This window comes from Etheostoma spectabile, chromosome 12 (genome assembly GCF_008692095.1).
Source record: "Etheostoma spectabile isolate EspeVRDwgs_2016 chromosome 12, UIUC_Espe_1.0, whole genome shotgun sequence".
NCBI lineage: Eukaryota > Metazoa > Chordata > Actinopteri > Perciformes > Percidae > Etheostoma > Etheostoma spectabile.
The window spans coordinates 11682636-11696238 of NC_045744.1; the positions used below are offsets into that span (position 1 = coordinate 11682636).

A 13603-nucleotide genomic window follows, 5' to 3' on the forward strand; every position below is an offset into this window, starting at 1 on the left:
ATAAGGAAACACGTCAACTGGTACAACAGTGTTGCTCATTTGCATGTTTTATTAGCTTTTTGGCAGGAATGAAGCTGTAGGACAATGCTCATTATTTTAGTATTAGGGTCAATTAATTGTTGGTGTTATCCTGGGATTTGTTGCCAATAAGACATCATAATTCATCAAAATAAAACAAAAATAAAACACTGCCTCGGTTAGGTAAATCAGTTTTCTACACTGTAACAAAGTGTGAAGACCTCATCAGTTATCAGCGGTGTCTCAGATATCATCAGCTAACCATATCAAAATATCATGTTTAATGAACTGATGCATGAATGAACAGACACATTTCAATAGGCACACAAATGAAAGCACACACACACACACACACACACACACACACACACACACACACACACACACACACACACACACACAAGGTTAAACAGAGGTGAGAAAGACTGGCTCAAATTTCCCATCATTCCATTTGTGGCAGATTGGGTCTTGAAGTGCCCTCAAAGCAGTCCTGGAGCAGACTGGTTTGAATTACTTCCATTAGATTCTATTCAGCATTACAGCTTCCTGCAGACTGCAATCTTGTATTTGTGAATGCGTGTGTGTGTTGTGTGTGTGTGTGCGTGTTTGTGTACCCTATACTATGGCTTGATGATTGCTTTCCAGTCAGCACTCTTTGAATTTCGAGATATAGTCAAAAATATAGGAAGCAGAATATTGTTGATTCCTACATATGTTCTCAGGAAGCTTCTTATCTCCACATCACTGCTTTCTGAGCAGTTTTCTAATTGTGCTGAGTGCTGGGCATTGTAACAGTAAAGAGAATACCCTGTAGGTCAACAAGTTTCTTACAGCTGTCTCTCATCAGTGTTGCAGCTACATCAGCAGTGATGACTCGTCACGTCATACGATAGTTTGCTTGATAGCTGTCTTTTATTTCTGTTTCCAAATGACACCTCTTTGTCTGCATGTAGAGCAGTCCCGGCTATCAGTCACTGTAGAGGGTGCTGTGCTCAAAATGTGTGAAAAGGAAAATCTGGCTGCAGTCTGGTGACTTTGGATTAACCAAAAAAATCCATGCATTTTAAACATATTCACTTCCTATTGCAAATACAACTGGCCTTGTCTTCTTCACACAGACTTCTACCTAACTGAACTTTAGCTTGCTAAATTTTAGAAAATCTTTCTAGATCTTCATGCGAGAGACGGTGACAGTGAGGAGGACATAAGCAGCCTATTTTTGGGTAGTATTGCTAGCTGGTCTACTTATACTGAAATAAATTGGCATTTCACCCTGCCATATCTGGTGTGCCTGCCCCATAAGTGTCTGAGATGGTCTGTAGTAAGACCATACACTACCCTACCCTACTCTTCCTGTATACTTGGACTGCATAATGCATAACATTTGGAACTATTTGGCTACAAAAAACTCATTACATTCTATTCTATTCTATCTAGTAATAACTGTCTTTTTTCTCAAAGTCCATTGTATATCAACCTGAATGTTTGTTGTGTCGTGAATGTTTGAGTGCACCCCGGGGAAGGGTTAATTGGGTTGTAAACCGCTGGAGGTTAGTACACAGTGACTGATGGCAGGGTTAATGAGGATCTACATTGCTGGGACGAGGACAGTGAACGTAAACAGTAGCAGTGCAGGACAGGTCAACTAACCCCTCAGGTTGCTGTAGGAAGTTCTTCATGGTCTTAACCTGCTGGAAGTGGCAGGACATATCTGTGGCCAACACCATCTCCACCACCAGAGCCCGCAGCTCTCTGTACGAAAACCAAACACAGGGAAACATGAGCCATGTGTTGTATAATTAACTGTCAATCTCGCAGGTAATAAAAACAGAATTATTTCGGAAGTCCCTAAAAGTAGCTGTAGCCAGCGGGCCTAGTTCTTTGAGAGCTATTTATAATATCTGCTTTGACAAGTCCCAGCTTATGCCGTGAGAAATTGGATTGCAGCTGTCTCTTTTAATATATTATCAAACATAACAGTTCCATTTAGTACAAAGTTGTTGGACCTTGGTAATCTAACTTTTCAGATTTTTGCTCCACCGACACAGTTGTTAATGTTGAAAAATAAGCAATAAGGTTCCCTATGGACTTTGAAGAGGTGATATGTTCATTGTGAAACTGTTCTGGTTGACCTGCTTGGTTCAACCCGTCATGTCTCATCTGTCTTTAGCTACAACATCTCTTTTTTTTGATAACATTCTGCTGTCACTCAGCTCTCTCAGTCTCTTATTATCAATCAAAGCATGGGTCTCACTGACCTCCAGTCATCCTTGGAGAGGTTGTAGAGGATGTTCATCTCATCGTCGTCCTGCAGCAGGCGGTAGGCTGCGCTGACATGATGACTCTCCAACACTGCACGGTCATTGTACAGGATAGCTGTGTCTGACCTGTCAAAGAGAACGCAAGGCAATAGTTTGGTCTATATTGGAACAAACAGCTTATAGAGAAATAATGGTACAAATAATGGAAACAATTTATCTGTAAAATGTGTCATTTAGGGGAGACTCTTGAGAGGCAAAATCAAACACAGGACAAAACAAACAACAAAAAGCCCAAGAATGATTTATGTATTACCTCTACTGCACCAAAAATATATCTAAAACACATTTCACAATGTCAAAGATATACAGGCTGTACACAATACAAAAATAATTAATTTGCTAATGACTGGAAATAAATAATCTGAAAGGCATCCCTCTCTGAAATGTATCATGTATAGAAAAATTCTTATTTGGACAACATTATTTATATGAAGTTTCAGAAGTTTAACGTTGTAATATTGTCCAGATTCCTTTAATTCACAAAGGGCTGTATAAAACGGACATTTAGCGTGAAAATAAAGATACATTTGAGAATAATAAACGCTATGAATACAGTGTTTATCAACATAATTTGTAATTATAATTCTAAGAAAAGATTTTGTCACAAGGTGTTCTCTCCAACTCCAGTTCTCAAGGGCAAAGAGTTTGGAGTTCATTTGGACTCCCGTGTGCCCCAGTGTTATTACTGCACTGCAGGCGATCTCAATGTGATTGTAAAGCCCCCTCGCTGCAAATGAAAACATTGATCGGGTGAGTCAGTGCCATGCATTTTTGATTTTATGATCCATTACCTTGTCTGAATGTGGAAGTTGTTTGTGGTCCCTGTGTGCTCGTAGTCGTGCACCGCCGCCGCAAAGATCATGGCAAAGATCTCAAGCTCAGTCAACCAATGCTGCAGGCAAAGGAGAAGGAGAAGAAAAGAAGGGGGAGAGAAGGGTAAGAGGTGGGGTGTGAGGTGAAGATAATGAAGAGGAGGATATTAAGATAAGTATATCGAAGAGGGGGTTTGTTGAGGACGCAACAAGATGGAAAAGACAGCGACATCGACAGGAAGAAAGGAGGAGAAAGTAATGAACAGAAGAGAAAAGAATGGACAGAAATCAGAGAAGAGAAATGAGAAGCCAGCGAATGGAAAAAAGGACAATGCAGCAAATGATACATCACGACAGAAAGATTTAGAGAAGAAAGGTGATATTAAGGATGCCAAGAGAAGCATTTGGCATAAGGAATATATTATTGTCAGGGATAAAAAGGAAAGAAATGGACGGGAGAAGATAGAGGAAAGGTCAGAAAAGCAGAGGAAGCTTAAGATAAGGCAAGCTCTATTGAAAATCACTACTTTAAACTGTCACTTCAACACTCCTTCCTCTTTTCTTCTCAGACAGTCTCAGTCTATAAATGAAAAAGCCATGCCGTCTTTAATTATATAATGAGTTAATGCCGTCATAAGTGAGGATACACACAATGCTTTTCTATTTGTGTTTTTAAACCTTTGCATTTATACATTTAAACCTTTTAAGTCACGATTCATGAAAGAAGAGGATGATGTGAAAATAGCAGAAACTCTAACGGAATAGCTTGACGTTTTGGGAAATGCACTTCAATAGTTACATCAGAAGATCGATACCACTCTCATGCCTGTACAGTGAATATGTAGCCACAGCCAGTTAGCTTAGCACAAAGATTGGAAGCAGGGGGGTAATCTAACCTGGATAGCTGCGCCCAGCAAATAACCCTCTGTAAAACCTTAACGTCATTCTGCACTTCAGTTTCTGTACGGATTAAACAAACAACATATGATGTGATAATTAGCAACCTTAAATGTGCTGTAGGTAGGATTTATGCTAAAGCCCAAAACGGTCTCCTAAGCCCCTCGCCCCACATGGGAGAATGAATGTGTGTGCATGAGCAGTGATTGACACGCAGTTAGACACCCTGGCCCTGATGGGTGCAGCTGATTGGTAGGGGAGCTGGGGATTTTTGCAAATCGCACTACAGGCTGTAGGTGGTGCCAGAAGAGCCAGATTGTTTTTTAAATTACCTGCGTTATGTACACTCAAACATAGGATCAGTTTCAGCAAATATGACAGAAAGTTAGTTTTCTAAGTCTTACCTACTGCACCATTAAGAGGTGCCAGTAATTGGATGTTGTTACCTTCAGAGCTAGGCCCCCTGTTCCTAGTCTTTATGCTAAGCTAAGCTAACTGTTGGCTGGTGATAACTTTATATTTATTGTACAAATCAATATTCATTTTGTCAGCATTTTTTTATTTTAGTTTATACAATTAAGATATTTCTTTTCAGCTATTGTTTTTCATTTTTTTATTTTACATTTTAGTCACAAATTGTTTGTCAACAGATTTCCTCTTTTTCATTTGAGTTAGCAAAATTTACACTGCAGTCATGAGAGTGGTATTGATCTCTTTATCTAATTCTCGCACAGTAAGTTAATAAGCATATTCCCCAAAATGTCACACTTCTCCTTTAATTGCCAAAAAAAACCGTAATTGTAAGAACTGAGTTCCATCATATGAGCAACACCAACAAGACCACTTAATCTAAAGATAAGGACATACTTAGTCCAAAAAATGTGAATAATAAGGACTGTACCTTCGTGTTTGTGCTTTTATATGTGGCCATTCATTTTTAATCTGAGAATGTTCACAGCAACCACACACCTGTAAGTGGAATCTTTTCTTGGAGATGTGCATTCATCTGAGTGCACTCACAACCTAGAGTGGGGATTTTGCTCAGGAAACTCACAATATCGGTGAGTAATCAACAGTGGGGAATGGGGGAATCATTAAGAACAGAGGGTGGGGATTGGGAGGTGGGTGAGGGCAAGATGACCACTCCATCCCTCAGTCTGTATTTCCTTATTGGGCTGGCTTTATGAATAAACTGTTGTTGATTTAATGGAGTCTGGAGGGCCTTTGAAATGATAGATGCTGTTATCCAGATCTCCCAATAGCCTGTGGTTGTTGCAATAATGTGGTTTACTCTGCAAGGCAATACCCAAAGAAAGAACCATGTCTACAGCTGTCGCAGCCACCTTATTAAGGTGATTAAATAAAAACACTGGAAGCGGGGGCGGCCGGCTGGTTGGACTGTAAACTTGACTTTACTGAGGCTAGTGCTTTATTTTGCACTGAATGCAGCATCAGAAATGCCCTAAAGTCACTGCAGGGGAAAGGAGTGACTAAGTCACCACATGGAAAAAAACAAAAAACAAAAGCCATATGAAATATGTGTAGATGGGGCTATGTTTTAGTAAGAAGTCAAAAAACATTTTACTTCAAATTACCATTTATAAGCGTCACATTTTGACAGATATTCTTAGAAATGTGGGTTGTTGTATCTCAAACCTGCCCAGAGGAAGACTAGGATGTCTTGTTTTTTAATGAAAGATTGGTTTATGGATTATCCAATAAAACAATAATCCATTTTAGAAGATGACATATCAGATAAAGCTGCAATTAGGCTGAAAGATGACAGAGTTTTGAATACCATGTGGATAAAATGATTCCATTGACTAAGGTTTCCTACTGGGAACCAAACCAACTCTTACATGTTCAACTTGCTTCTGTAGGTTTCTTAACATGTAGATGTAAAGTCAAATCCTTCTCACCACCATGCCAGTCTTGAGTAGCAAGTAATGTACAGTCTGCGTGACATCAGCAGCATGCATCAGGTTGTGGTAGGGGTTTTTATGTTTACTGTATCCCACTTCTAGGGCTTCCACGAAGGATACAACCGCAGAGATCGGGATCTGACGGCAGACAAAACAATAGCAAATGACTGCAAGCTAAAAACAAACAGACAGTAAAACAACAGAGAGTAAAAACAACTACTTCAGGCTATTTGTTGATTTAAATAATGAGCACATACAATTTCAATGCATGCTCAGTCTCCTCAGTGTCTGAAATTGATGTCATAAAAGCATGGATCATGAATCATTTAGGCTACTGCACACCACGATTACATATTCATGTCGGCTTCATTGCCCATGTCATTTGCTGAAGATGCTGTCAATTTAAGTGGGGAACCCTCTGTTATAAGACGCTGTGGAAAATAAGCTCCGCCAGTGTCAGATGAGATGAAGTATGTCCAACCCCCTTCATTATATGGTCATTGTTGAAATACAAAAACATGATCTAGCATGTAAGATTTAGAGAAGTGAGTGTGCTGATTTCCATCAAATCAGGCACAATGAAGTGGAATTGTGAAGGCTCTTGTGATCTGTACTGAATGTTTTAAGATTGTCCTTGTTTTAATGACACAAAGGTATAGCAGTGAACAGTGGTACAGTATGTATGTAAGGTACTGTATATCCTTGTGGCTTTACCTTGAAACGGCTGATGAGGTCGTATCTTGTGAGCAACTCGTAGAATATGAATTTAAGCGCATGATCCCCGCTGGCCTCATTCAGAGCGAACACGTCAAACGACCACTTGTCAACATGCTGTAAAAACAAACAAAAACAAGAAGTAACATAATTAAATGCTTCTCCCCAAACAATATATTCATCTTCTCATCTTCTCAACAAACTGTTAGGGTGCATTGTGCTGCAAGTCAAATTTGTGTTAGGCTATGTAGTCTTGATTTTGGCACATGAGTGTACAAAGTTATTTTACATCTGTGTGCTTCTGCTTGAATGTTTGTGCATGTGTTAATACCTTAAGCACAGATATAACAGAAGATGGGTAGCTGAGTCCCACCATATTAGAGGTACGCCGGTACATCCTGTTTGGATAAGATAAAAACATCAAATGAAGCGCACCGCTGAGTTTAAACAGTAGAGGTTACTATACCGGCCCTAAACCACAGCCTGGAAGCTTCCCCACCAAGACTCACAATAAACCCTAAAATCAACACAACTCAGTATGAAACTGTGTTGAAAAGGTTAAGTTAAGAAAAGGCAGCAGCAATTGCAAGTCTGCAGTCTTTTTTTCAAATGCAAAAGGTTTAAGGCTTTGCTTAATATAAGTGATAGATTAATTTGATCATCAAATGTAAAACAAGCTGTGTAGATCTCCATGAGATTAGTGGAAGGAGTTGGAAGGCAGCAAAGTGGTGTACATTGCTCGGAATTTGAAAAACACATAACAGTGATATACAAGAAAATGTGTAATTATTTTAACAGTAAGTGTCTTAATAGCTTCCATAAATGCAACTCAGTTAACCTGGCCATTTTGTCAGAACAGGACATTTTTTCAAATGTATTCCACCTTTTTATTTTCACCCTCTCTTTTCCCAATCTTTCTTTATTGTAAATGTCTGAAAAACAGACGGTCCTCTGTAAAAACAGATTAAGAAAGATTACAGCTTTTATGTTTGAGGCTTACTGATTTGAACAAATGCATGTAGCATGTTAGTGTGTGGTGAAGCACAGCCTTGGAGCTGTTTGAAACTCTGAATGATTGTGCTTAGCCGAACTTGCAAAGGCTGTGGTGATGTATGGTCGAGTCAGGTGAGTGAGTCACTATGCAGAGAATACACACATATTTCCAACAGATTGAAATGTTAAAGGACCATACCAGTTTTCAAACCCAGTTGTAGCGCTTAAGAGGTTTGAATTGTCATCTCCACCTTCTCCGCTGACACTAGTACTAAGTACACATAAAAGATTTGAGAATTATGCATTAAATTACCAATTATCTAACCAAGCCAATTTAGCAATTTTCTGTATCCAAAAACATTTAGCAATTTCTTGTATCCAAATTAATCCACTGTTCACTTAAAGCATTCACTACTACCTAGATCACTCAATAATTGACTCTGAAGTGAGCAATATATTGAGATTTCTTATACTAATAATTCATTGAGTGTTTTGTTGTAAAATTTTGGCATCTATAAAATGCAACATATTGCATTGTGTGATTGCTAGCAGAAAGTAATGTAAATGCCACGGACACTACTTTTTTGTTCCATTGTGGATATTAAAGGAGAATTCCAGTCATAATCGTCATAAATATGAGTTTACTTTCAATTGAAAAGACCCCTGCTAGCTGCTGGCTCCTAGTTGCTAGCTTCTAGCTGCTGTCGGGTGAGTGTGTTTAGCCAGGCTTCTGTGATAATCATCATGACAACAATCCAAGGAGTGGCGGTGGTGTGGCTATGTCCTCCAGAGGACAGGTCATGTCCCGTCTTGAAGTTTATTCCCCTCCCAAAAAAGTGCTGTAGTAGCTGCTAGCGGCTAGCTCCTAGCTGCCCGTCAGACTTGAATAGGACTTGAGTTTCGAGACTCGTCAATAACCTGTTGTCATGTGGCTGTTAGCTCAGTTGGTAGAGCAGGCGCACACATATAGCGGTTTACACCTCGATGCAGAGGCCGTAGGTTTGACTCTGACCTGCGGTCCTTTGCTGCATGTCATTCTCTCTCCCCTTTCATGTCTTCATCTGTCCTGTGAAAATAAAGGCCTAAAATGCCCAAAAATAATCTTAGAAAAAGAAAATGTTGTCATGCTATTATTGCTTTTTACATCTAAATTCATTCATGTGGGGCACAAATGCATCTGGGAAACGTATGACGAGCTGCATGTCCCCTGCCCTTTGCCATAATGTGCAACGTAACGCATGCGTTATCCCATTGTGCGCACACTCACATATAACAAAAATGCAGTCACGACAACGACAGCAAGTCCTCTCGGAGTTGTGCCTTTTGTCATTAGTTTTGCTTTCAATAACTTGGTAAACAGTGGTAGTAAGCGAACAGCTACATGCAAGGTGTGTGACTCCATGATAAATTATGCCGGATCAACAATGTTGAACTTCATCAGGCATTTTAAAAAGCACCCAAATAGGTCAGTCACTTGCAATGTGAAAGAAGTGTGACATTTAGCGTATATCTTAACAAGCTAGCCATCACAAGGTGTTGTGCTAATTCTGGGAACAGGCAAATTATGTCTTTATAGTTGTTGCTGAGGCTCAGACATCCATGGCACACAGGAGGTGGGGGCACGGAGCTATCTCTCCAGGAACAAACGCTGTGTCGGGTGGGCAAACTCATGGGATGCGTAATTGATCTCATGGATGATTGTCCATAGACTTGATTGTCCTAATTCTGCAATTATTTTACTACTATTTACTATTTCATTATTTCATCCATGCAAGGTACAGCGGATCTTTGCACACAGTCACCTGTCGGGGAGACAATGGCCTCACTAACATCTCCTCTGCTGAGTTGGATCTCCCTCGCGTTGGCCTCAGTTTTACTGAGCGTACTAACTCAGTTAGTTCAATCTGCTTATTGTGCGTAATTTGGACTGACACTGAGATGCATGTTGTTCTGTAACTGGTGTGACGCTGCCATTCCACTTTGATTTTGATAATGTACTGTATGGATGGTGGCTACAGGACATGCTTTAAATTAAGAAGATTTAACAATACATTGTTAGGGACACAACAGATGGCAAAAGAGACTTGACTTGAACTTGCCCTTCAAAGACTTGAGACTGGACTTGGACTTCCAAAAAATGACTTATGAACATCTATGTCTGCAACTAACAATTAATTTCATTATTAATTAGCCATTTATTTTCTCTATTAAATGATTCATTGTTTTGTTTATAAAACATCAGAAAACAGTGAACCCTCATATCCATCACACTATCCCAGAGTGCATGGTGTCATTAAATGTCTTGTTTTGTTCCATCAGCAGCACAAAACTCCAAAACATAATTCAATTTAGTATGAGAACCAGAAGAGCAGCAAATCCTCTCATTGGAGAATTGAGAAACGACCTAGCAAATATCAACGTAACAGCTGAATAATTTTATTTGAATCAACTGTTGTGGCTCTACACTATATAGTAAATATAATATGATTTGGGACATTGTGTTCACTTTACTGGATCACCTACAAAAAGTAAGTTTCAAGTATCTAGTGTACATTTTTTATCAAACTGAAAAAGGTTGGAAAATCAAATTCCAAAAACTCTGAAATGCAAGGCTTTGCAAAATGTCAGTATTGTAATTGTATGTGCAGAAAATACACTGAAACGTATAAAAACATTGTTGTAGTCAATTGATAAATCAAGTCCAAACTTAAGATGTTGATAGAACTCCTTTAAGTTGGTCTGGGCCAGGATATATTTGCAATTTCAGTAGGAGAAAGATAAAGGTAACAATCCATATTAAATATTCAACATTGATGACTACTTGCTAATATGTGAATGTGGCGGTGTGCTTGTGCATCACAAACACGTTTACCTCTCGACAAATATGCCAGCCTGGACAGCGTGGACGATACTGCGAAAGCGGGGTTTTTCTTCGTTGCGCCGCAGCATTAGGCCCATCTGGCGAGTGAAGGTAGAGGCCAGCCAATCCCGCACCTCTGAGGGCACTGACTCTGACTGGATGTCACTGAGCTCATCCTCTGTGTCCACCAAACGCCTGAAAGAAGGGACGAAAGAGGGATGTAAGACAGAAGAAACGGGAAAGAAAAAGAAGGGGAAAACAGACAGATACAGAGAGACTAAAAACGTATTAAAACATTGTTGCATTTATCGCGGCTCAACCTTTACAGGGGATCAAACTCAAAATCCCAGCACTGTCCATCAAATGATATCACCTCTTATGTAACATCTAACATCCCAGGCCTCTTGATACACCATGATGTGGAGTATTCAAATCCATTTGAATTGGCATTGACATAATTCTCCACAGCTACCCTGTTGTGTTGACATGTTCAGGGGATCAAGAGCAAAGCCTGTTGATCTCCACCCTCTGAACTGAATACATGTTCTTATTGCAAAGAGAAAGCATTGACATCACACTGATAATCATGGTGCTACATGGAATCGGCACTGGCGTGTTCATCATACTTCACCCTGAAGTGGTTGTGCCCTCGCTGACCCTAATCTGGTGAGATCTAGATGACGAAAGGCTTACATCATTCCATAAGCCTGGTCATATCTCAGATTCTGGACCTGCAATACTGACATACATTGACATTGTGTATTCCATAATCTTATCCTTATCTTAGCAATTTTTTGCCGTAACAATGATCTTTTATTGACCTCAGCCAAGTAGTTTTTTTTGTCTAAACCTAACCAAAGGGGGCAGCAGATCAGGAAACGCTCAATCTGTTTTATTATTTTGTCTGTTCATTCCATCTGCCGACATTTGCCACATAAACATCAAATTCAGTAGAGAAAGAAGTATTTAGGTAATTCACGGTGTCCCACTCCATTACATTTAGAAGTCTTGGATTACAGAACATAAGTTAGTCACATTATTATATTATTAAATCATTATTATTGATGCACTGACAAGTAAGTAGTATTTAAATATTATAGTTGGTCAAGGTGATGTTCATGTTTACTTCTTCATATGCTTTTGGCTAATCTGTAACAATGCATACATCTGAAAAGTGACTAGGTGTAGTGGAGTAAAAAGTAAAAGTTGCTATACTTGTCATCTTTATCCATGTTCTTAAGTCTGGCTCTTGTCAGCTCTGTGATCAATAAATGAACCATGTTAATAGCTGTTCCACTGTAAAAAGCTACTTTTTTCTTACCTCGTCTCCTCAATGTAAACAGATTCCAGCACCAACGCTGCATACTCAAGGTTTTTCTTGAGGTCAGTGAGGGAAGCCTCTCCTCTCTCCAGTTGCTTCACCAGACATCGTAATCTAAAACAGAGATTCAACAGTCATTTAACAAATAAGATTACTCCACTGCCATCATGACATGAGAAATTAATTGCAACTGGTTGAATTAGATTAATCTGGTCTGGGTTGCTAGTGCACTAGACAACGTTTTTGTTTTCTTCTGTGAAAATAAACCTGTCCTCTTGGTTTAAATTACAAAGTGTGACAGCAACAGACAGCAAACACAATATGGTTTGGCCAAAACGATTAATTTAATTGTGATATTGAGTGTACACTTCTCCATCCATGTACAAATGGCCATCAGGGAGCCTACAGAAACCAGAGAAAACTGGTATTTTCTATTTTTAAAATATTTAATTTACTCTCCCTTGAAAACCGCGGCCCATTGCTGCATTTCATACCCACTCTCTCCCGCCCCCCTTTTCCTGTCATTCTCCAGCTATCAAAAGGCAATAAAAGCCTTAAAAAATATCTTTAAAAAAAAAAAAGCAACAACAACAAACTAAAAGAAGTCACTATATGGACCAAAAAGTTGGGATAGGATGGGACATATACACTTTGTTTTTATACTGTTCTTCTTCTCCATTTAAGCTCATGGTTTTTAAAAAAAATATATGTTTATATATATATTTTCCTTCTTAAATGTCTTGATTTCTACCAATAACATTGTCTCATAAGAGACATTCTGACTTGTCAAACACAGGTGCAATTAATACCATTAATAACAGCTGCATGTGTCAGTTAGCTCCAGAGCTCTGGTATCGTGCTCACTACTGGGACACTTAACTGGAATGAAACCATCGTTAATGTTGTTAGTTCCACCTGTGCTGTTCCTGCTATGACGACAAGTCAAAATGTCTGCAGGCTTGGCTTGGACTCATTTGCTTGCATTACCTATTTAAAATTAAAATAGCTTTAATATTGTAGTTGCGCTCCTACTAAGTGGCTTTTGGCGCCATCGACAATTCCATTTTATAAGATTGCCTGCATAACTTTATCAGTGTCATTTGTTTTGCCTTTGACTGGTTCATATCGTATTTTTGTTATCTTAAGCACTCCAACAGTAATTTATGAAGACATAAAAGTCTTTACTTATTTTTGCTTTCATGTTGGCAGAAATGTGTAAGCAATTGCGGATTTAGACGGTTTAATAAATTAGTTCACTACTAATTGCCACATATACCAGTTGAGTTTATAAAGTGTTATATGTACAATTAGATGATTTTCTATTGAAGCATAATGAGGAACCGTTCCTATATAAATGTAGATGTAGGTTTATCTGAACATATCTGAATACATTTAGTATTTGAGCAAAACAAATGAAAAAGTGTGATATCACTGAAAGTATCAAACACAGTTTACTCTCTGTTATACCTTTCAACTCTTATTCACTTGTATCCAGATATTCTCAACCCACTTTGAATAGACACTAAAAAACAAAGCAACTTAACATCAATTTCTGCACACTGCACTCTCTTGCAGTATAACACCTACTGCTGTGCTGGAGGTCACAAGCTCACTTTCACAGTGAATGCCTGCAGAGGCTATGCTTGTTGTTGAATTATTAAGCAGGAAGGTAGAGAAGGAAAAGAGGTTTTAGATCATTGATTGTATTCCCTGGCAGCGGTTGTAATTTTTACCAAGTAAAGGCT

General features: G+C 39.0%; 1 protein-coding gene across 4 annotated transcripts in view; it reads right to left on the reverse strand.

Moving 5' to 3' along the window:
* The window catches only part of pde1cb (phosphodiesterase 1C, calmodulin-dependent b), a 106713-nt gene that overhangs the window by 16133 nt on the left and 76977 nt on the right, over positions 1-13603 (reverse strand). For all 4 annotated transcript variants that reach the window (XR_004334238.1, XR_004334239.1, XR_004334240.1 and 1 more), the window contains 8 exons: positions 11859-11972; positions 10550-10732; positions 7016-7082; positions 6685-6801; positions 5968-6108; positions 3131-3231; positions 2277-2405; positions 1669-1770 (listed from right to left, as the gene is read on the reverse strand). Coding sequence is in view for 1 of the 4 variants with exons in the window: in XM_032530461.1 (XP_032386352.1) it covers positions 1669-1770; positions 2277-2405; positions 3131-3231; positions 5968-6108; positions 6685-6801; positions 7016-7082; positions 10550-10732; positions 11859-11972 (954 nt within the window). In the remaining 3 variants the exon portion in view is untranslated. The remainder of the gene's footprint in view (positions 1-1668; positions 1771-2276; positions 2406-3130; positions 3232-5967; positions 6109-6684; positions 6802-7015; positions 7083-10549; positions 10733-11858; positions 11973-13603) is intronic.